Source organism: Pinus tabuliformis, chromosome 5_1, assembly GCF_031772625.1.
Source record: "Pinus tabuliformis cultivar Carrire ecotype Pingquan chromosome 5_1, CPIR1, whole genome shotgun sequence".
Lineage (NCBI taxonomy): Eukaryota > Viridiplantae > Streptophyta > Pinopsida > Pinales > Pinaceae > Pinus > Pinus tabuliformis.
The window spans coordinates 712,745,661-712,770,459 of NC_142305.1; the positions used below are offsets into that span (position 1 = coordinate 712,745,661).

The 24,799-nt window shown below is 37.9% G+C and overlaps 1 protein-coding gene across 3 annotated transcripts in view; it reads left to right on the plus strand.

Moving 5' to 3' along the window:
• LOC149166910 (protein HCC2-like) overlaps window positions 1-24,284 on the plus strand; it is a 278,581-nt gene extending 254,297 nt beyond the window's left edge. For 2 of the 3 annotated variants that reach the window (XM_089432820.1, XM_089432821.1), the window contains 3 exons: window positions 23,032-23,118; window positions 23,270-23,402; window positions 23,748-24,284. In XM_089432820.1, coding sequence (XP_089288946.1) covers window positions 23,032-23,118; window positions 23,270-23,402; window positions 23,748-23,862 — 335 coding nt within the window. In that variant the 3' untranslated portion in view covers window positions 23,863-24,284. Of the gene's footprint in view, window positions 1-23,031; window positions 23,119-23,236; window positions 23,403-23,747 lie in introns of those variants that run through there. The other variant, XM_089432822.1, reaches the window with a different exon arrangement.
• The last annotated feature ends 515 nt before the right edge of the window (window positions 24,285-24,799 follow it).

The following is a 24,799-nucleotide window of genomic DNA, read 5'->3' on the forward strand; positions in this document are numbered from 1 at the left end:
GCATAATGGGTATATATTATAACATGATGATTAGGCTAATGATGATAACCGGGTGGCACAAACACATCGATCAGGCGATATCCCTTTTGCAAAAAAGGGGGTGTATTGCTATGGGGTCGTTGACATGGATTGGTCAACATAGTAGATTCTTTATATTTCGGTAATTAAATTTTTTATCAGTGATTACTGCCCTCTATAATTTATGTCATTCTTTGCATAAATTTAGGTAGGAATAAAAGTAAATATGTTGTACGTAAAAATTGTAACAACCCCCAAGAAAATTAACACTGCCCACCATTATTTATGGTCTAATACCATGTTGATTTTCTATTGCCAATTAGATAAACACAATTTTCTGCAACTAATAATTACTTGCAATGATATATGATACTACTTTAACACACTCCAGATCTTCATTAAGTAATTACACCCAGAAAATTCAACTAGTCAAACATGTTGGAAAATCAGAAAGGCAAAAAGATTTTCTTATGATGATAATTACTTGTGATATTCTTGTGTTCTTATTAACTTTCTTATGTTCTTCTTTTATTTTTGTTTCATCAAGCAATTATCAAATACAAAACATGAAGATCGGGGACACTAGATGTAGGCGGACAGCCAGGGCAAAACCCCTATACAGGGAAACCCCAATCAATAACTCTTTCTTCAATAGTTTCACAAGACAAGACAAGATAATCCAAGACTATCCAAGACTCTTTGACCGAGACACAAACTTCCTCCAATCACCAAGTCAACCCTTCCTTCCTCTTCAGATGATAACCTTCCAGTGGCAACTTCAACCTAGTAGCAGTAGTACTTCGACTTGGTAGCAACAGCAAAACTTCGACTTCTCCAGTAGCAGAACTTTGACTTCTCCAGTCACATAACTTTGACTTCTCCAGTAGCATAACTTCGACCTCTTCAGTAGCAGAACTCTCACCCCAACAATAGCCCAATAACTTCGATTTTGTCCTTCCCCTGCAATTCTCCTTCTTCTCGAAGAACTTCGCACTTTTTCTACTCCTCCTTCTTGTGTATCGAACTTCTTGAGTAAGTGAGTAAATGGATCGAACTGCACTTCTATATATAGCCTCTTCTGTGGGTTGAATTACCCTAATGTAGGCCGACTTCATCAGGTAAGGGCCGACTTGGTGTGGAGGTGACAAATGACTTATTTGACTCAATAATAATCCTTTTTACATGATTCAAAAGCCCAAGAAGGGTCTCATAAAATGGACAATGACTCTAATGACTCCAGATAAAACCTAGAAGTCCTCAATGGGGACTTTGACCTAAAACATGATGACCCAAGCATGAAACCCATGCTTTAATAAGTCATAATAATAATAATAAAATTTTCTTTTTTCTTTCTTTTGATAAATACATTTCATTATGACTCAAATACAATTATGAAAACCGAACCTAGTTATATTCTTCAACACTCCCTCTTTACTAGGTAGGTATCCATAATTACACATATATATACAAGTATAGGGAAGATCTCAAAAGACATGAACCATGAAGAGTTTAGGCACACACGGTGCCGCAGACTAGATTCTTGACTAGGGCAATTTATCCGGGTGGGACTAAGTTGGACTAAAGCTTTCAGCCACTCTAGGTACCATTAGGCTTACTTGCTAACCATCAACCCAGGGAACTAGGTGCATAATGCAAGGTCAGAGCTCTATGATCAATGCCACCCTTCCTACTTCGGGAGATAGACATCAATGCACAGGCCAACTAGATGTCCTCCCAGGCATTTTTTATTACACACAATGCCTCAACACATCAAATATCTCCCAATCAAACAAATAGGTAACATCAAGCATGCTTCCAAACCTTCGAGAGACTTACCTGAACAGTCACAACCCGAATCAATAACAAACTTTCAAATACATAAGTAAACACAAACCTTTGGGGTCTTCAGACATATTGATGTTGCCTTGATTGTCCCAAGTTATCACAGTAGGCCTTAGAGACTTCCCAAACGAATCTTGATAGAAGTTTCCTCAACCATACAACTTCCTTCACATGCAAAAATGTATTCTACAACCAGATTCTGCTTTCCTTCTCCCAGTGGCACCTCAATATACATTGCCTGATTTTTTCTTCAAGGTGTTCATCATGACTATAATATGCCCTCCCTCTCAACTTGGGAGATATACCCTTTCATTTATCCAAGCTTCCTCTTAACTTAGGGAGATCAACTACTTTCTGTGACATCGAAGAATCTTTCATCGCTTCAATCCTTCTTATTAGAGTCATCTTGATCATCATCATTCATCATGCTTGTCAACTTTTCTTATGAATATCTTCAACATCTTGAAGATTATGTACCTGCACAACTTAAACAACAAGTACAACCAAATACATATATAGAAGCATGACATTAACTATATCAGAATCATACAATAATGGGAGCATTAGACATCAAATACCTAAACTTAGCTAGGTTCATAATCAGCAAAAGACACATACTTCTATACTTCAACTTCTTGCTTGGGTTTGGTTATAAATCCTAGATCACATCATTTAAAGTAACTCAATCAAGATATTAGTCTCATTATATCTAGGGTCTCAATATTTCTTTCAGAGATATGACAAACTCTTCTTATAATATATTGCAAACCCTAGAAGCAATTCAAACAAGTACAATTCTACAATGCATCTAACAATTTTCAGAATTTATATGTTAGATTTCGACTAGGATTTAATGCAAACCCTAGATTCCATCTTTGAGACACTAAGCCTTAGATATCAACAATCAAAACCAATCATAGCACAATCTAAGGTTTCAACAATATGACCAACTCTTTGTAAGCACTAGACTTTATCATCATATCTAAAACAATAACACCATATCCTAGAATATCAAACTTCTACTAGGGCTTAGTTACAAACCCTAGAATTTACATACTATGAGCATCAACACTTAGGTTAACACATATACATATCTAGGATTTCATGCACAAGCATATCACAACAACATTTATTAAGCAAATCCAAGATACAAACATTTAAAGTTAGACATACAACAAACTTGATCAAGCTAGGGTTTTGATTAGATAAACAAACATACACCTAGGGTTTTGTTCCTAGAAATTTACTTTAGATATTATAAGGGTTTTTCTCATAAACCCTAATTTACCCAAACCCTAAAGATCTAGGATTTCAATACACAACAAACCCTAAAGGACTAGGGTTTCTATAATAGTATCAAAACCCTAAACATCAAAAGAATAGTCTTTTCTAGATTTCATTAACAACCCTAAGTAGACTAGGGTTTCATAATCAACATTGACACACCCTTAGGTTAGGGTTTTACAGAGAACCTTTTTAGGGTTCCACAAAAGTGATGAATGATTTTAATGAGGGTAGATTTAATCTAATGATTAATCACCCAAATAAGAATCTTTATGATTCAAAGGTCTTAGACATGATGATGTTAGTAATGTAAAGCACAATTTAAAGGAAATGAATATACCTTTTGTTATGAAGAGAACAAACCTTATAGTTTAAGACATATCTTTGAGTTGTTACTTAACAAACCTTGTAGGACATTAACCCTTGAAGAACTTAATTTGCAATAGAACTTCTATTATGCTTTGTCTTCTGAGGTCTTCTCCATAACCCTTGAGCATATCAACAAGCTTTTCCTAAACAAGGAAAATATGAAAAGAAATGTTATTAGCATGTAATACAAGCACATGTAGATAAGAGAGAGAAATCAAATATATAAAGGATAATGCAAGGAATAAGATACTTATCTTTGGTAAAATGGTGAGGGCTCCCTCTTAATCCAATCTTGAGGGATACCTATAACAATTAAAAAATGTTCTTCCAAAGCATGTTAGACCTATAAGTACTAGAAATCAATCACTTTAGCAATCACATTAAACAATATATGATAGTAACTAACGAAAGAACATAAATGATGAATGCTGAAGACAAGCCAAGACAGAGGAACACGAGAATATGGCTCAAGCCAGGGAAAAAACCCCAAGATGGGGAAAACCCTTGAACAATTCTTCTTATTATTCTAATCAAATGTACAATAGAGAAAGAGAGAGTACAATCAGAGTCAATATTGACTTGCCAAGATGATGACTAGTATCATTGTCCAAATGCCAAAGAAACGATCCAGAATTCTGCCTTTAGACAACAACAATCACATTTTGTCATGTTCAATGGTCAATGGTGGTTAAAACATTTCTTCTTTGGCTTGACCTTCTTTAGTTATAAACTGAATTTTGGTTAGGGTTTATTGTCTCATGGCTACAAACCCTTTACTCTCCAAAAATCTTTCCAAGGCTGCGAATTTCCTTTTAATATCACTGTCCACATTATAATGTTGGTTCAGGCAAGTTTTAACCCTCAAGTTTCCCCACAACTGACCTGATGGCAGTGGCTTAGATTTATGACCCCAGTTCTAGCTTGTTTAGGCTTGTGGCTTGATTGAAATAACCTCTTAGAGTTGCGGCCATCCTTCTTAAGAGGAGACCCTAAAAAACAACCCTAAATTTCCCTCAGGCTTGCAACTATCTTGCTGTTGGATCTCGGCCTGTGGGAGAGGGTAAATACAACCCAAGGATATTCATCAAACCAACTCAGATCTCCTTTTGGTAGCCTCAGCCTCCTGTCTAAGGAGCTCGACCTATTTGGAGGGGAGAGAACATGCAACGTAACCCCAACATATCTTCTGAATTGTCTTGAAGCTTCTCGGCCGTACAATAAGCAAATAGACTCACCCAAACCAGACCTAACCTCTGCGTCTTGCCATTATCTCCATTTGGTTGTCTTAGAGATGCAACTGAGATATCTAATGAGAATGGAGGACACACACACACACATATATATATATATATATATATATATATATATATATATATATATATAACAATTTTTCCTTATGGAGGTGAAGCCGACCTTAACATTTTGGAGGCAAATTTGAATTTCAAATATTCATTTTTCTCGCCTTAATAAGGTCATGACTTGTAGAATTTCTTTTAAGTAAATACATATTTTTCCTTATCCAAATTTGGTGATCTTAAGGTCAATTTTGGACCTCTCGAAAAGAGAAATTCAATGCCATAATAATCTTCCTCAAAGTAGCAGACCAAAGTGGAATTTGGCTCTAGTTTCCAATTTTTACAGTAAGGGATAAAGTCCCTAAGAGTCCCTAGCAAATAGGTCTTTGACTTCGGATCCCTTCCATCTTGTTCTTCTTTGGTGAACCTTTGTTGGCAAAGTTTGCTTGATCCCTATCTCTTCTTTTATTCTTTGGATTCTCGGAACAATTACTTTTATAGTGACCCATCTTGTAGGATTCAATCTTGGATAGGTTTATCTTCTTCCTTGGCCCTTTGGATTTTTTGAAGGTTCCTTTATTCTTGTGATGAGCGGAATAGGCATTCGAGAAATTAATACTAGATTTTCTCTTCTTCATTCTCCTTGTTGCTACTAAAGATATTTTGACTTCTTCTTGACTGCATGCATTCCATAATTGCTTGAATGCAGGAGTATCCTTCCAAATATCTTGAGCGGAATCTATGTTGGATATATATGGGATGAGGTTGTGCTTTATTCCATCCACTATTAGGCTCATGGCCAATATTTCTCTTTCTCTAAACTATGCTTTCTTTGCTTCACTTGATTCATTTGTAGGCTTCTTTACTTTTCCTTTGACTAGATTCAAGACTTTATTCTTGAGGATGAGATCTATCCTCTTTTTCCATGCCCTGTAATTGGAGGCTCCTTCTGATTTGTTTTCTCCCTTCAATGAGTATGGTTCTTGAAGATAGTAGGCTTGTCTCCTTATATGATCTTGATGACCCTTATTCAACTTCTTAAAACTTCTTATTCTCTTTTCAATAGATCTTCAGGCTGCCTTTTTCCTTCTTCTTCACCTTAGCTCTGATACCATGTTGGAAAATCAGAAAGGCAGAAAGATTTTCTTATGATGATAATTACTTGTGATATTCTTGTGTTCTTATTAACTTTCTTATGTTCTTCTTTTATATTTGTTTCATCAAGCAATTATCAAATACAAAACATGAAGATCGGGGACACCAAATGTAGGCGGACAACCAGGGCAAAACCCCTATACAGGGGAAAACCCAGTCAACAACTCTGTTGATTTTGGGTAGCATCGAATGTGCTCTAGCTCCGAAATTTTGTGGAGGGGCTAGAATTCATGAGATCTCCAAGACCCAGAAATCGTTTGGAGAAATTCCACTCGAATGAGGAGTTATTAAAATAATTAATATTTTTAATGGGTTCCTAAGTCTAAACTTACGAAAATAAAAATATTAATAGGTATTAATAAAGATAAGAGTGAGAAGCTTCTAAGAGATGAGGATCAAGTTTGTTTTGATCTTATCCGTTGATTAGAGACTTAATCTTGGCTGTTGATTCATCAACAGGAAAAGTATAAGAGAAGACTTGAGGATCATTTGGAGACACACCTATAGATACTCATTATCCCAAGGAAAATCGATTCTAAAGAGAAGGAGATAGATTTCAGAGGGAGAGTTGTAGGGTGGAGGAAGAGGAGGGCATCAACAATAGTCAGTGACTGAGGAGGAGGTGATGCAGGGCTATTAGGAGACAACGCAGAGGGAAGACGCAGTCCTCACGCAGGATGATGTAGAGGGAATCAGAGTGACGCAGAGGTGACGCAGAAGTGGGAGAAGGGTCTCCAGGGTGTCAGAAAGTTTCCAGGAGAGGGATGAACTGTGCATCAGGTGTTTTCTCTCAATAGTGTTTCAGTTTCCCTATAAAATCATTCCTTGTAAAGCAATTGTTGCTGAATATTAATAAAACCCTCATCTGCTACACCGGTTTTCCCACATTGGGTTTTTCCGAGGACAATTGTCCAAAAACAATTGTGTTGATGTGATTGGTTCTTGTGCTTGTATATCCCTGTTATTTTCTCTATGTAATTATGTGATAAATGCAGTAGGATTTATTTTAATATTTACTGAAGGGATTTCGTAAATAACTTATTGTGAGAAATAAGTAGGTTAGATAAATCAGTTGCTGCAGTAGAATTTTGTTTTGGAAATTTTCACATGGTATTGAAGCAAAGATCAGGCAACAGGAGAGAAGAATCTACTATGAGTTAGGAGCATGATGTTGAGGCATTAACTCAGAGGGACTCATGCAAATCTCCTAAGAAAGAAGAAAGCACGAAGAACATGGATCATGATTATGTTAGCTTCTCGACTGGAAGAAGTTGCTTGCCTAGCAAGTTCTGCCTGCTCCGAGGTTTGGTATATAGATAGTGGAGCTTCCTGGCATATGACAGAAATACGAGAATTTTTTTTGAATTATCAGGAAGAAAGGATGAATTTTCGGAGCACCATGGGAAATACGGCAAAATGTACCCCATAGGAAGAGGTACCGTAGTCTTTTAGATAGAAGCAGGAGATCGACTTCAAGCAACCAATGTGTTGCATGTGCCAGGATTGGGGATGAACTTACTCTCCGTATCTCAACTTCAAAACAAGGGCTATGACATTTTCTTCATTAAGGAGAAAGTATATGTCAAACACCCGAGTTGGAAAAAGAAGGCCCAGATTGGAATCAGAAGTAACAGGCTGTATAGATTACAGTTAGAATCTCCAATGGCACTGATAGGCAACAATGGGGATAAAGATTTGAATGAACTATGGCACAGGAGGATGGGACACTTACACCATGGGGCTTTGAGAATTCTTGGGAAAACAGTATCAGGAGTTCCAGAATTAAGTGCTGAACGAGATGATGTATGCAGAGGATGCGCTCTAGGCAAGTATGCCAAAATAGCTTTTTCCAAAAGTAACAATAGGGCTCAAAGTGTTCTAGGATTGATACACTCAGATATCTGTGGACCTATGTCCAGAAAAGCTCTTAGTGGTGCCGAATACTTCGTCACCTTCATCGATGACCATTCCAGGAAGACATGGATCTACTTTCTGAAAACCAAGGATGAGGGTTTTGGTCGATTCAAAGAGTTCAAGGCTATAGTAGAGAATTTGACAAGAAAGAAGATAAAAGTGTTGCACTCAGACAATGGTGGAGAGTATGTAGACAAGGACTTCACCGATTTTTGTGTTAGGGAAGGCATCAAAAGAGAGTGGACAACTCCCTACAATCCAGAGCATAATGGAGTAGTAGAAAGGAAAAACAGGACTATTGTGGAAGCAGCTAGGGCGATGTTGTATGATCAGGATATCTCCAAATTCCTGTGGGTAGAAGCATGCAACACGATAGTTTATGTCTAGAACAGGACTCCACAAAGGGCATTAGGAAAAATCACTCCGGAAAGTGTCTTCACCGGGAAGACACTTGAAGTCAGTTATTTCAGGATATTTGGGAGTTTGGCGTATTGCCGTATACTCAAAGAAAAGAGAAAGAAATTAGATCAAACTGTTGAGAAAGGATATCTTGTGGGATATAGCGAGAATGCTAAAGCATATAGAGTCTATCTTCTAAGGAGTAGGAAGGTAGTAGTTCGGCGGGATGTAAAGTTCATGGAGGACAGAGCCTTCAGGAAATCTTGAGAAATGCCTTTCGAGGAGTAGTAAAGGACGATTCGTTGGTCCAACCACTTCGACCAACAGAAACTAGTACCAATAGTTCTCCTAAAGGAAAAGCTTCAGAACAGGAGGAATCTCAGGAAGAGGAAGAGCTGATAGATGTAAAGTTCATGGAGGACAAAGCCTTCAGGAAATCCTGAGAAATGCCTTTCGAGACGCAGTCAAAAGACGATCTGTTGGCCAACCACTTCGACCAATAGAAACTACCACCAAAAATTCTCCTAGACGCAAAGCTTCAGAATAGTAGGAATCTCAGGAAGAGGAAGAGCTGATAGATGTACCCGCTACCAGTGGAAGAATGAGCCGGGAACTCCGACAGATTCTACAGGATGCAAAGGACTTCATTGGTGCACCCAGGAATGATAAAAGGGAGCGAAGACAACCAGACAAATACTAGGCCTTAGTAGCTCAGGTTTTGGAACCCTCTAGTTTTCAGGAGGCCGTTTAGCATCAAGTATGGGTAGATGCTATGGTGGAGGAATACAGTTCTATAATGGTCAATGATGTTTGGGAAGTGGTACTTAGGCCTAGAACAGATCAATTGTAGGTTCGAGATGGATCTACAGAGTCAAATATGCTGTAGACGACAGTGTGGAGAAATACAAAGCTAGGTTTGTGGCTAAGGGGTATATTCAGAAGGAAGGGATAGACTACGAAGAAACCTTTGCCCCAGTAGCGAGGTATACTTCTATTAGAACTGTGATATCCCTTGCAGCACAGATGGGGTGGGAGATTCACCAGATGGATGTCAAGACGGCGTTCTTAAACGGGGTGATAGAAGAAGTATACATTGAATAGCTAGAGGGTTTTGAGACACATGAGAAGGAGTCTCATGTATGCAGATTGAAGAAAGCCTTGTATGGGCTTAAACAGACACCGAGAGCATGGTAAGGTCGAATTAATGGCTACTTGTAGAAGATGGGATTCGTCAAGAGTGACGCAGATCCTAATCTCTACTATCTTGTTGTAGAGAATAAGCCTCTAATCTTGGTGTTATATGTGGATGATCTTTTCCTGACAGGATCATCCAGGCTCATCAAAGACTGCAAGAAGAACCTAGCTGCAGAATTCGACATGAAGGATTTGGGACATATGCATTATTTCCTGGGGTTGGAAGTTTGGCAGTAGAAGGGTGAGATCTTCCTTGGACAAGGGAGATATGCTACAGAGATCTTGAAAAGATTCAGGATGCAAGACTATAGGCCTATGGCTACTCCAACGATCACCAACTGGAAGAATATTGATGCATCAGAAGACAAAGACGTCGATCCCACCTTGTACAGGCAGCTTATAGGGTCCCTGATGTAGCTGGTCAATACCAGGCCAAACATTTGTTATGCTGTCAACACTCTCAGTCAGTTAATGGTGGAACCTAAGAGGGCACACTGGGAAGCAGCTAAACATGTTTTCAAGTATATACAAGGAACAATCGAGCATGGACTTTTGTACACCCAAGGCAATGACATCACGCTGAGTGGGTTCACTGACGCAGATTGGGCTGGAAGTTTAGTAGATCGGAAAAGTACAACTGGGTATTGTTTCAACATTGGATCAGGAATGACCTCCTGGTGTAGTAGAAAACAAAAATTCGTGGCTCTAAGCTCAGTTGAAGCAGAATATATGGCAACTAGCACAGCTTCGTGCAAAGCCATATGGCTTAGGAGATTGCTTGTGAATCTATTTAGGAGAAGGATGGAAGCGACCAGGATTATGTGTGATAATTAGAGTTGCATCAATCTCTCTGAGAATCTAGTGTTTCATGATCGGTCGAAACACATTGATATCAGGTGTCACTTTGTCGGAGACTGTGTCCAACGAGGGGCAGTACAGTTGAGGTACACTCCAACAGGAGAACATGTAGCAGACATCCTCACCAAGGCTCTAGGAAGAGAAAAGTTTGTTTCTTTTAGGGAGAAGATGGGGATGGTGAAGAATCCATTTCAGTAGCAGAAACAGATAGTATCGGGAGTTGTAGTGCAACAGTTAGCAATGGCAGTGCTATGGGCAGCATGATGTAGCGTATTCAGAGGGAGTTACAGTACAGATGTAGTAGTGACAGTTGCAGTGTCATGGGCAACAGTAAAGGTTGCAGCAGTGCAGTAGATGAGGGGCAGAGGATCGATGCCATGGATCAGTGTGGTGCTTCTATTGGGAAGCACTATTAGAGCACATTCCTTACTAAGAGGGAGTGTTGATTTTGGGTAGCATCGGATGTGCTCTAGCTCCGAAATTTTGTGGAGGGGCTAGAATACATGAGATTGCCAAGAGCCAGAAATCATTTGGAGAAGTTCCACTCAGATGAGGAGTTATTAAAATAATTAATATTTTTAATGGGTTCGTAAGTCTAAACTTAGGAAAATAATGAAAAGCTTCTAAGAGACGAGGATCAAGTCTGTTTTAATCTCAGCCATTGATTAGAGACTTAATCTCGGCCGTTGATTCATCAACATGAAAAGTATAAGAGAAGACTTGAGGATCATTTGGAGACACACCAACAGATACTCAGTATCCCAAGGAAAATCGATTCTCAAAGAGAAGGAGATCGATTTCAGAGGGAGAGTTTCAGGGTGGAGGAAGAGGAGGGCATCAACAACAGTCAGTGACTGAGGAGGAGGAGGTGACGCAGGGCTGTTAGTAGACAGCGCAAACGGAAGACGCAGTCCTCACACAGAGGGAATCAGAGTGACGCAGAGGTGACACAGAAGTGGGAGAAGGGTCTCCAGGGTGTTAGAAAGTTTCCAGGAGAGGGATGAACTGTGCCTCAGGTGTTTTCTCTCAATAGTGTTTCAGTTTCTCTGTAAAATCATTCCTTGTAAAGCGATTGTTGCTGAAGATTAATAAAACCCTCATCTGCTGCACTGGTTTCCCCACATTGGGTTTTTCCAGGGACAATTGTCCAAAAACCACTGTGTTGATGTGATTGGTTCTTGTGCTTGTATATCCCTGTTATTTTCTCTATGTAATTATGTGATAACTGCAGTAGAATTTGTTTTAATATTTATTGAAGGGATTTCGTAAATAACTTATTGTGAGAAATAAGTAGGTGAGATCAATTAGTTGCTGTACTAGAATTTCGTTTTGGAAATTTTCACAAACTCTTCCTTCAGTAGTTTCACAAGACAAGACGAGATAATCCAAGACTCTTTGACCTAGACACAGACTTCCTCCAATCACTAGTTCAGCCCTTCCTTCCACTTAAGATGATAACCTTCCAGCGACAACTTCAACCTAGAACTCTGACCTTGCAGCAATAGAACTTCAACCTAGTAGCAGTAGTACTTCGACTTGGTAGCTGCAACAAAACTTTGACCTCTCTAGTAGCATAACTTTGACTTCTCCAGTGGCAGAACTTCGACCTCTCCAGCAGCAGAACTTCAACCCTAGCAGTAACCTAGTAACATCGCATGAGAGAGAGAGAGCCCAAAAACTTCGATTTTGTCCTCATGCAATTCTCCTTCTCTAAGAACTACGCACTTTTTTTGCTCCTTCTTGTGTATCGAACTTCTCAAGTAAGTGAGTAAATGGATTGAACTGCACTTATATAGCCTCTTTTGTGGGTCGAATTACCTTAATGTAGGCCAACATCATTAGGTAAGGGATGACTTGGTGTGGAGGTGACATGACTTATTTGATTCAATAATAATCCTTTTTTCATGATTCAAAAGCCCAAGAAGGGTCTCATAAAATGGACAATGATTCTATTGACTCCAGATAAAACCTATAAGTCCTCAATGGGGATTTTGACCTAAAACATGATGACCCAAGCATGAAACCCATGCTTTAATAAGTCATAATAATAATAATAATAATAATAATAATAAATTTTTTTTTTTTTTTTCTTTCTTTTGATAAATACATTTCATTAGGACTCAAATACAATTACGAAGATCGAACCTAGTTACTCTCTTCAACAAAATAGTGATTGTCTCAGAAATTGGACTACTTAGAAACTTCCCTCTCTTCCTTAGATAACTTCCCACGTGTGTGTGAGAGAGAAAAATGTGAGCGAGGAGTGAGTGTGAAAATGAGAAGTTCAAGTGTCTTTTTATAGTGATTTTAGGGTTCCCAAGAGGCACGTCTCTTTGCAAATTAAATTAAATATTCTTTTTTTCTAATTTAAAATTTATTTTTTCTTTCTTTTAACTTGTGTAGCTGGGAAATACCTCTTGCAACTACCCCAAAAAAATCAACACCAAGATCATCAAAGTGCCAAACACTCTGTTGTAGAAGGGCAATTTTGCATTGCAAGGTCATCATGCTCTCTGGAAGTGTAGTATGGCCTGGGCATCATGTGGAGCATGAGTGCAATAGTGTGCCCTCAAGGCCTCAGCTGCTCTGTGCAAAACCAACTGGAAAAACTATCTCAAACCCAAGTGAAAACAACCACTCGTTAGAAAACAATAAACATAAATGCATATAAGTGGACCATACTTAACTTTTAAGGGCATAGTAATATTTCAAACTGGGATCTATTGAAGAATGTAACTAGGTTTTGTCTTCATAATTGTATTGTATTTATAAAAAGAATGAAAAAGAAATTATTATTATTATTATGACTTATTAAAGCATGGGTTTCATGCTTGGGTGATCATGTTTTAGGTTAAATTCCCCATTGGGGACATGTAGGATTTATTATGAGTTGTTGTCCATTTAAAGAGACCCTTCTTGGGTTTTGAATTATGTAAAAAGATTTATTATTGAGTCAAATAAGCTATTTGTCACCTCCACACCAAGTTGGCCTCAAGGAGATCAAGTCGGCCTCAAACAAGGTAATTTGACCTCACCACAAGGGTATATATACAAGTAGTTCGAATTCATTTGGAGCACTCACTCTCACTCAAGTTTGATATCTAAGAAGAAGAGCAGAAAAAGTGCGAAGTTGCAGAAGGAGGAAAGTTGCTGGAAAAAGGAAGATCAAAGTTTTTGGGTTTGTCTCTCTCTCACTCGTGTGGATTTACTGGGATTTTGCTAGAAGGATGAAGATACTGCTGGATTGAAGTTGTTGCTGGGCTAACTACTGGGACTAAGTTGAAGGTTTGTTGCAACTACAAGTTGGTTCTGCTAGGTCGAATATATTGTTGGAAAGGTTATCATCTATAGAAGGAAGAAAAGGCTAACTTGGTGTGGAGGAACTCTGTTAGAGTCTTGGATTATCTCAGGATGCTATTAAGGAAGAGTTGTTGACTGGGTTTTCCCCTAGATAGGGGTTTTTCCCTGGCTGTCCGCCTATATTTGGTGTCTGTGATCTTTGTGCTGTTGTTTTGATAATTGTTTGATGAATTAAAGATAAAAGAGGAACATAAGAAAAACATAAGAATATCACAAGTAACTATCAACATAAAGAAAATATTTTCTGCCTTTCTGATTTTCTAACAAGATCACCTTCAAATATCTATCTAGACCAAGTCTTGTAAAAGTGTTCCCTATCTTTTTAGAGGTGGTTAGGTAATCAACCCTATTAGGTGCTTTATAGCCCCTAATGGGAGGTCACATTTACAAGGTTAACCCTTCAATTCATAGGTGTTAACGAAAATAAATCGAAATGAAGGGGAATGACTTCATGGCTAAGTGCCATGGCCAAGGGACTTGATGATTGAGGTCCAAATCCTGAGTGTATAAATGTAATGTCCACATCCTGAGTGTATAAATGTAATGGAGGGAGCAATCGTGGAGGCATGAATTACCCCTTTCCTCGGCCTAGTTTTTCCACCCTTTAGTGCATCTTGTACTTGTTTTTGATAATGTTTTTATATGAGTATAGCTCAAGGGTCCAAACTTGCTTTGTATGATATAACATTTATTTACCCTTTTAAGATGAGGTTGTTTCATGCTCATTAGGGTTGGGACATGCAAGGGTTCCTCATGATGAGATGGAGCATTAAGTGCTTAGGAATCGGGTGATGGATAATGAGGGGGTAAGAACTCATGCAAGACTTTTTCCCATGTGCTAATTATGTCTTGGCCATCTTTTGCATTTTAACATTTCTTGTCTTTTGTTGTGGCGATCTTATGCTTTTATCATTCTTGTAGCTGCATTAATCTCTAGGGAAAAATTTTTCGCCCTAATCAAGGATGTGGATGTATGAGTGCCAAATCCCAATGAGGCAATGACAATTAACCCGAAGGATGGATGTGGTATCTAAGGAATGATGGAAAGTGTAAAATATGTAATGGTAATGGATACACTACTTGAATCCAAGTTTCCCAAGTAGTGCCCCACCTATAACCCTAAGGTCTTAGAGAGAGTCCCATTGGACTAGGGCTAAAGAGTAACCCCCCTTGGTAAGGTGAGAGGACAAGTGTATAGTCAAGATCAATCAATCATCCAAATCACCCCTTCACCCATGTTAGAATACCCAAGACATTAAGTAAAAGCACTTGATTGTGAAATGGTTAAAGTACTTGTCGATTGGTAGCCCACCTTCTTTGAAGAGGAATGCTAAATGGTGAGAGGTGAATGATCCGTGCAAATGGTGGAGGAATGTGGCATATCATCATCACTGAGCAATGTGTAAGGCCGCTGGTTGGTTGGCTGTTTGAGATAGGAGAATAGTTTTCTCCTATAGGGTTACCCATTTTGGTGGGTAATAATGCTCTTGATTAAATGCTAGTTCCATGCCCTCATACAAGATAGAATCCAATGGAAATGTTTCAGTCCCCCTAATCCTAAAATCTTGCAAACTATTAAGTCCACTAGATTTTTGAGCAGGATCTAAATTTCTATTTTTTCCATATGAAATCCAATGAGGTTGGAGCCACTTTGAAACATACTGAAACAATTAATGGTGATGTTAAAATTTCAAGTGAAAGTTTGAAAATGAAAGATTAAGGAGAATGACATAGTATTAGTAGGGCCCTAGGGTTGAATATTAGGCTTCCCCAGTCATAAGTTATTGTTTTAGAAAAAATGAAGGGGACATGTTGGAAATTCAATTGCAAGCATGAATTTTTTATCATGATAATTACTTGCGAAGATATTTATTGGTCCCTTTTATTTCTTTGTTATTCATCAAGCAATTATCAATTTAACAAGAGAAATAAAGATCACAGTGCACAAGATACAAAAGACACTAGAAGTTAGGCCAGAGGCAAGGGAAAATCCACAAGGGGAAAACCCATCAATCCTTTCCTTATAGAATCTTTCATCAACAAGAGAATTCCAAAGTCAAACAAATCAATGATCCAAGTGCCAAGTCAGACCTCCAGAATCTACCATGTTTTGTCCATAAATTAGTCAACCAATCTGCCACATGCCTATTCTTTTGTCCCACAAAGATAGAGTGCTTTAGGTAGCTCACATTCCACAAAGATAATGACCCTTCCTGCAACTCGCATTTCACAGAGATAATGACCTTTCTGCAACTCACATTTCACAAAGATAATGACCTTTCTGCAACTCGCATTTCACAGAGATAATGTCTTTCATGTAGCTCACATTCTTAGATGAGTGCTATGGTCTTCTTCAAACTCGTCATTCATACTGATCTTCTATTAGACTTGTCTCAAACATGTCTTCTTGCTTACTTAGAAATTTCGAATGTCTTGAAGAGTTCAGACCATAGAGATCACTTTGCTCTGAGGTAACTTGGACCTCACCACAAAGACTTATCATAGAACGAAAAAGTATTAAGCCTTCCAAAGGTGCTTGAATCATAGCTAACAAACTTCGAATTATGCTTCAACTTTATGCTAGGCCTTTGCAATATCTTTGAATGTTTAGTAGTCATTTGATTTAAGATAGAGTAATATTTGCACCTTTAGCAAGTCACAATGTCAAACCTTGCACTACTTTGCTTTGTAGGCCTCATACTTATCTATATTACTGTAAGCGCTTTCATGAGAAACTAGTGCTTCACCTTCAAGACTTGTCCTTGATTCTATATAGTTCCTTTAATGGTTAAAGGGATATATCTTAGATATGTTTTTTAAAATTCATCTGAATTGCTTTCAAAGTTACTCAAGCTCGACTCCCTAAATTTATCCTTTCAATAGTTCTTCTTTAGAAATTTCAAGAACAAAAATATATTCTTTTTACTTCAGCTACAATGGACATAAACGATAATCAATAATGAGCCCTAGTTTGAGATTGTTCCTTTGTCCCTTCGGCCTCTTGCAACCTAACAAAGTATCTGACCTTTTCGGCCTTCTGAGGTCATCCTGAGGCCTTCTCGGTCTTCTGCAACATTCTAAGGTCTCGGTACTGAGATAGGTTTTGAGACCTAGAATTCTAGGGCTTCTACTTTCTTCTAAAATTTTCGTGCCAACACATTTTTGACCTTTCTTATTGATCTAGAACATGACTACTCTTATATCCTATCTCTGAAACCATGTTGGAAATTCAATTACAAGAATGAATTTATGATCATGATAATTACTTGTGAAGATATTTATTGTTCCCTTTCAGTTCTTTTTTGTTATCTAAGTTGCATGAGACGGGGAAATGGGTATGAGTCTCTGAAACGAGTACGGATATGAAATGTGACCCCCCAAATTTTGGAAATGGGGAAACACAATATATATATATATATTAGGACATTTAAGAAATGTTATGTGCAATCATAAATCATACATGATTCATTATTACATTATTATTACATTGTCTAATGTCATTGCATAAACTATAAGTATATAAATTATACACGATGATAAAACATTCATCACATTTACTCATGAAAGTAATAGTATCCAAAAAAACCTTGTTAAATTCCCCACTCTAAATCTGCTTGTGAAATCTCTTTTGCTTGTTGTTGAAATCTCCTTTGCTCACTGCTGAAATCGCCCTAGCTGAAACCACTACTCTCTTTCTCTTTTCTCCTCTCTAAAATCATCCCTTTCCAAGTGAAATGACTTGCTCAATTAGTGTGATGAGGGAATGAGGTGAGAGCCTTTTTATAACTTGCGAGAGAGATCTAGAAACATCCACAAAATAGTTTAATCACAAAATAAAAAAGTTGAAAGAGAAAAAGAAAAAAAATTGAAAAAAAAATAATTTTTTGGAGCAGAAACATGCCCATACGGGCCTGAAACGCGTTTTAGGCCATATGGGCCGCGTTTTTGCCTCGAGAAACATGCCTGTATGGCCTGAAATGCGTTTCAGGCCCGTATAGAACACGCTTCAACATTTCAGGCCCAAAACTGGGACAAAACACCCCCTTGGCTCGCGTTTCGTGCAACATAGTTTGCTATTCCTCAAGAAATTATCAATTTAACAAGAGAAATAAAGATCACAGTGCACAAGACACAAAAGACACCAGAGGTTAGGCCAGAGGCTAGGGAAAAACCCACAAGGGGAAAACCCGTCAATCCTTTCCTTATAGAATCTTTCATCAACAAGAGAAATCCAAGTCAAAATAACTAGTGATTCAAGTGCCAAGTCAGCCCTCCAGAGTCTGCCATGTTTTGTCCATAAAATAGTCAACCAATCTACCACATGCCTGTCCTTTTGTCCCACAGAGATAGAGTGCTTTAGGTAGCTCACATTCCACAGAGATAATGACTCCTCCTGCAACTTGCATTTCACAGAGATAATGACCTTTCTGCAACTTGCATTTCACAGAGATAATGACCTCTCTGCAACTCACATTTCATAGAGATATTGTCTATCTCGTAGCCCACATTCTTCAAGGATAGTGGTCCTCTTGTAGTTCGCCTTCTTACAAAAACGTAGTGCCTTAGTAAGCTTGTGTACCACAGAAAGATATGCCTCAAACATCTGAATTTTCTTCCACAAATGAGCATTGAATTGCTTGCCAAGTGGTGGAGTATAGATGCCAATATATACTTGTTTGTTTGTGCGAAGGGACACGCCATTTGGGCAGGCTGACTTGGAAAATTGAAGGTACAAATGACATTGTCAAAAATTCAAATTTTCTTCTTTTAAAAAGGTCACAAAGAACATGCCCTTTTACTTTTTACCAAAATAAAGCATGAAGAACATTCTAGAAAATAATAAATTTTATTCTTTTGTTTTTACATAAAATACATATTGATACAATGACAATTATGAAGATTGAACCTAGTTACAACTCCAACAGGGCACCCATATATCCCATTTTAGAGAGGGGATGCCTAGAAGCCCCTCTTTTTGAGAATGCCCATAGACAACCCTTTGGGAAACATGTTTCTTACATTTGGGAAACATTCCCCCCCACATTTCGTCGTGTTTCCACAAAATGGGGATGTAGGGAAACATTGCCTGAGGCATTCACCTACCAAAGAGCATGGAAAATGTCAGGAGTGCTACCCATCCTTGGGGGACGTGTTCCCATGAAATCCTGCCTAATATGCCTAGTTTGAAAATTTCTTGCAATATACAGAAACTTCAAGTCATTTTGCTTACATGTTTTATCTACTATTATATTTTGTAATTTTGTTGGTATTTCACGTAATGAACATTGTTTTCATTGGTGCACAACATCACTGAATACATGAAACTCAAGAGTCAAGGACTAATGAACAATTTATGTATATGATTATATTAATAGTTTGTTAGATAAAGAAAGTTTCTTTCAATAGGAATAAGTATTGCAGTCCAAGATGGATGAGAGATTTGTTGAGAATGGTGTAGGGTTCATCTTTGGCAACAACCTACATCATATTGTAATCATTAATGTATGTATCTCTAGGATTGGCCAAGGCTGACTTATTCAACATTAATTTATAGTATTTTTAGGTTTGGTTAAGGTTGACCCTAGTCAATGTGGGCTCATAGCCATAGTTGGGGAAAACATTCTACTCAATTGTTATTTCACACATATTGTGACCAGTGTTGAAAATATCGGTATCGGCAAAATATCGACGAGGCTCTTGAAAACATCTTATCGGCAATATCCGGAAAATATCAACAAACATTAAAAATGCATATATTCATTTTTTTCATATTTTTAAACATAAAAAGAAATAACAACATGAAATAAACACATTGGCACATAAATATGAAGAAAGCACTGATATATATGATGTAGTAGACGTAAAATAAAAATGATACATCAAAGGCGATACCAATTCCTGCTGATCCCTGATAATTGTCCAATCAAAGACTCAAATGTGGAGAACCATTACAAAATAATATCACATATATAAAAGTATCTCATCATCATGAGTTATATGTAGCAAAACAAATAAAACTAGTAGCTAGCTATCTGAGATTAGTGCCTTCTCACCCTTTTACGGGAAAACATGAGGGATTGTTTTGCAGTCCTGCCCCAAGCAGTAGAAGGCCCTGACCTTGCACCTAATGTCAAATAATGACTGTTGGGCATGGAGTTGTGCTCTCCTATATTTATAGCAGATGGTGATGCTCCCACAGTCTCCTCCTCCTCCTCGTGTTGCTCCTCCCCCGAGTCCTCCTCCTCTTGCTGCCCCTGTTTTAATGGTTCCTCTGGCTCTAACCATGCAGGTGACTCCTCCAATATGGGCACCTCAGACTCCACCCTCCACTGAGACAATACATCAATATTGTCTAAGGAAATGGCATTTGGATCCATTGGTTTCTCTATTTGTTTCACTCGAATTCGGAGATTGTAATGCACATACACTAAATCATTGAAGCGTGAGAACTCCAACCTGTAAGAGTGTCAAAAAAACTAATGAGTCTTGACTCTTGACACTTGAGGGTCATAAATTAAAATTACAATAAATGTAATTGCTCAATTGAAGGCTGAAGCTCAAAGTTATACTTGTTGTGCTTTTTTGAGTGTATTTTCTCAAATACACTCCAATTGCGTTCACACTCTGAAGAGCTACATGTTTGACTCGGAATTCTTGTGGCCAAATTCTGCAAATTTGGTGCCCTTGCACCATAGCTTCGCCACCAAATATCTAAAACAAAATAAAGAAATAAAAAACTTAAAACATATTTAAACTTTCAAATAAAAGTTACATAATTGAATTTTAAAATCTAGAATTATAAATAAGTAAAATTCTAAATTGAAAATTCTAATGAGTCATGACTTGTCACTTACGTGGCATGAAGAGGGTCCTTTCACTAATAGCATCATAAAAGCCAAATAGGCCAACACAATCCTGATAAAACTGTATCTTGTTGGCTTGATGGGGCCTGACCCAGGTTTAGTCGTGAGTTAGCCAAACAAATCCCTAAACTACCGGCCCTTTCGGCAATAGTCTGCGGAGCGCGGACTGAGGTCTCACTCAAGGTAGTATGGGAGGGTGCTGGAACCAGGTTTCCGCACCCTTGGGATGTCTTGATGGGTCTTGGAAGGCTCGCGATCCCACTCTACGTGTTGCGCTACTTCCGCGCAATTGTCTGTCCAGTGCAACTACCTTCGCGCAGCTTAAATGAAGAGCGCAAATGTTCTTTACCCTTTATTGTGCTTATTATTATTATAGATCTTGAATTAAATTAAGTGGGCCCAATACTTTCATTTACCATTCAACATAAATAGACATGCGCACAACCATAAACTGTAAACAGATGCATAAACATAAATATAGAAATAGATATGCGATGTTCCGAAACCAAATTATCTTTGTTAATGTTTTTTCCAATTACAATCCACTTCCTACCCTGCACACATAGCTGCAGGGGTCCGCACACACAGCTGTGGAGCCTCTATCTACTCTAGTACCCTAGACATGGACTTATAGACTCAAAGCGAATATCCCATTCAAAAACCCATATCACTTGAGATCAAGAATAAACTACTTTCTACCCTTAGAGCCTCGTTCTATTTATACATTCCCATGGTCCGCAGACCATTCCGACCATGGGTAGGCCGACACATTCTATATTAAATTACAATATTTTAGGGCGGACTACCCTAGACTCTTGCGCTCCGCGCCCGCGTTTTGTGGGGTCTTACATTACTTTTGACCAAAATTCGGGCTACAAGCCCCAAAAATCCGCGATGGGGGGATCCGCTGCCCAACATATCTCATGATTGATTTTGCTACGAAGTTCAGGATCAAATACCATCTTATGAATACAGGAATGGAGCCCTTCCTTCTCCAAGACTAAGAAAGCAAAATGAGCAAATAAAATTCAAAAATCGTTTTTGTAGCCGCGGCCCATCTTTCCTGGTGATAAATTAGGTCGTCGTGCGATATTTTGCCGAGATATGAGAGATATTTCGGAAATATCGCGATATTTTCTTGGCAATATCTCGTTTTGCCGAAAATATCGCGATATTTCTGAATATCGCTGATATCTCGGTGATATTATCAACACTAATTGTAACCATTCTTTTGTTCTTGACAAACTGATTACTGTATTGACACCTTAAAGTCGTCGGGTCATTTCTCTCTTTCTAGGGCAGTTCTCTTGGATTATTTTTCTTTCTCTAGTATTGTGCCTTTCTGAGTGTGCTAGTGCTGTTTTTCCTTTCTCTTTATTGCAGGATTAGGGTTTGCTGGTTGGTTCCATTTGATCATCTCTTTCTTGTGAATCTCAACAATATTTGCTTACAAGGAGAAGGAGGATTTATGTTGTTAAGATGTTCTCCACTTTATTATCCATGATTTTGAAACAATTTTCATTTTGTCCTTGGAACAACATTAATCAGCAGTCTTTTCAAGGAGACAATTAATCCCCCTGAGTAAACCACAGAAATAGTGGTTTTACATAATTGCCAGGGCTGAAAAAAGCACTTTTAAGGGAAAGATGATTCATTTTGGTCCATTTGTTCTGCTGTTTTTGATTTTGGGAGAGGAAAAACTTCTGGCATGATTCAAGGGAAAAAGTTTGGCCTTTAATTGTGTCTTCAAATATTTTTTGGATTTAGTTTATATTTAAATTCAAATGAAAAAAGCCCATGGGCGTAGAATAGATGGTAATGGGGTGTACTGTTAAGTCATTCCGTGATGTGAAGGTCACCGGTTCAAAATTCTATGGGTAAAAATCCAGCCATGTTAAGGGCTGGTGTGGCCCAGGCTGAGTGCTATCCCCTGGTGATTTTGATGGCTTAGATGCCTCCGGGTCACGGTTTTTCAAGTCAAAGGTTAAGCCTGCAGTCATGTCAGGACTCAAACAACTTGACAAAATAAAAATTCAAATGAGAAAATAAAATATTTTGCATGTTTAAATGCTTGCCAATTAATTCCGATTTTACCATTTAATGATCCCCAGCAATTAATCTCTATTCTGATTTTTTGAACACTGGTTAGGACATTAATCTGAGCTGGTTCCTTGGTTTATTCTCGAAGGATGGTTTTCACATGTTAATCCTTGGTTTTTTAGTTACAGATATGGAAGATGCTTTCTTTGACATGCAAAATGGTTGTCTTGTAGCTACACGTATCCCAAGTGACATCTAGATACATTTGTCAAGTGGTTCCTATAGTACATTCTGGTTAACAAAGGACTGTTTTAACATGATAGTCCCTAGTTTTGTAGTTTTAAGTATCATTTTCACATTCAAATCTCCTTTCCGGTTTGATGTGTATTTTGAAGTTGGATCTCTCGTTTAACATTCTGTTCATCTTTATTGTCGTACAGAATTGAAGAACATGAGGATTAACCCAGTCTTTATTACCATCGATCCCTTGCGTGATACTCCTTCACAATTGCGTGCATATCTCAAAGGTTGGTTTGGTTATAACATTTCTTTCACCACTGTGTATGAAAAAAGTAGAATATTGAGTGAAAGCATCTATTAGAATTAGCCTAATTTCACTGACTGCTGTGTTTCTATCCGTTTCAGACTGATGTTTGTCGTGCACCACACATTTTGCAGAATTTCATGCAAAAATAATGGGGTTGACTGGACCTGTAAATGCAGTAAGGCAGGTAGCCCAATTGTACCGTGTTTATTTCAAAAAAACTGATGAAGAAGGATCGGATTACCTTATTGACTGTTCACATAATATGTGAGTTAATCAGTATCACCATCTTTGTTAAAATGGTATATGCTGTATTGTGAAATGTTGTCATGCATTATCCCAATCAGAAAATGTTTGATGGGGTGTCATTTTTATAGTCAAAGTGGAAATGTTCATCTCTTTTCAATTTAGATTGCTGCTTCACTTCGTGGGGGATACCTTATCAACCTTTTCTGCTTGTCTCCTTAACAATTGCTACTTACGTTCTAGCTTAAAAATAGAAAGATCCGTGAAGTGGTTTGGAATAAGCTCTCTAGTTGAGACTCGAGAGAGCATTTTCAACTGCAGAATTTCTTGTTTTTCTTACTCAAACTGGATTGACACAATATACAGGTACTTGAAGGATCCTAACATGGAATTTGTGAGAATGTTTGGGCTGGAGTATAATGCAGAGCAATTGACTGATGCTATAGCTTATGAAATTAAGAAATACTCTAAATTGGATTGACAGAATATACGGGTACTTCATGGATCCTAACATGGAATTGATTGATGCTATGGCTTATGAAGTCAAGAAACACTCTAAATCATTGTAAAACCATCTGGTTCAAAAATATAGGTTTTGGTCCAATTCAGAGTGAGGGTATCTGAATGCCGCTTTTAATACTGAGAGGCCTTCAGACTCATATTCGGAAGATGACAGCTTGTGAGTTCTTATCTGCCCAACGCAAAGGTTGTAGGAGTTGAGACGTGGATATTATGATTTTGAATATGAAAATTACCACAATAACGGTGGTAATAGGTTCAAGAAATCCCTTCCCTACATGGGATATGCATTTATTTTAAAATGTTGTGACCTGAATTTTTTAAACCCATTTTGAATATTCAACCATTATAAATTCAGATGATATATACATTGTTTACAACCAATGTAGCTTATTAATCAACAATATCCTGGACCAGTTGTATATTTCACTGTTGACTAATAAAATATTTCAATGGCTGATTTTGGCTCCCAAGTATTAACTAGTGATAGCTAAACTAAGTTCGCTCCAGTTAACCATGTCATGATTGCATGCAATTGGTCGTTGGTGTAGGAATTTCTTTATGTTTAATAGGAAGAAACCAAACCTATAATAGTAATGACATAACCACAGGTAGAACATGGCACCTCTCTAACGTAAATCGTACTCAAATCTCCCAACAGATCAAAATTTTTGATAATTGCATTTGGGTACGAGAAGTTTTGCCCATAAACTGTTTGACACATGCAAAATATTTCACTGCCATATGACGCACATGAGTATTCTTTCTTTGAAAGGAACTTATATTAATGTCTATAAACGTTGGAAGAATGTTGAATTGCATTTTGAAATGCGCAAGTTGTAGCACCTCAAGGGAGTTCCTAAGGCATCTATGAAATACATATTATAAGATGAAGGCTA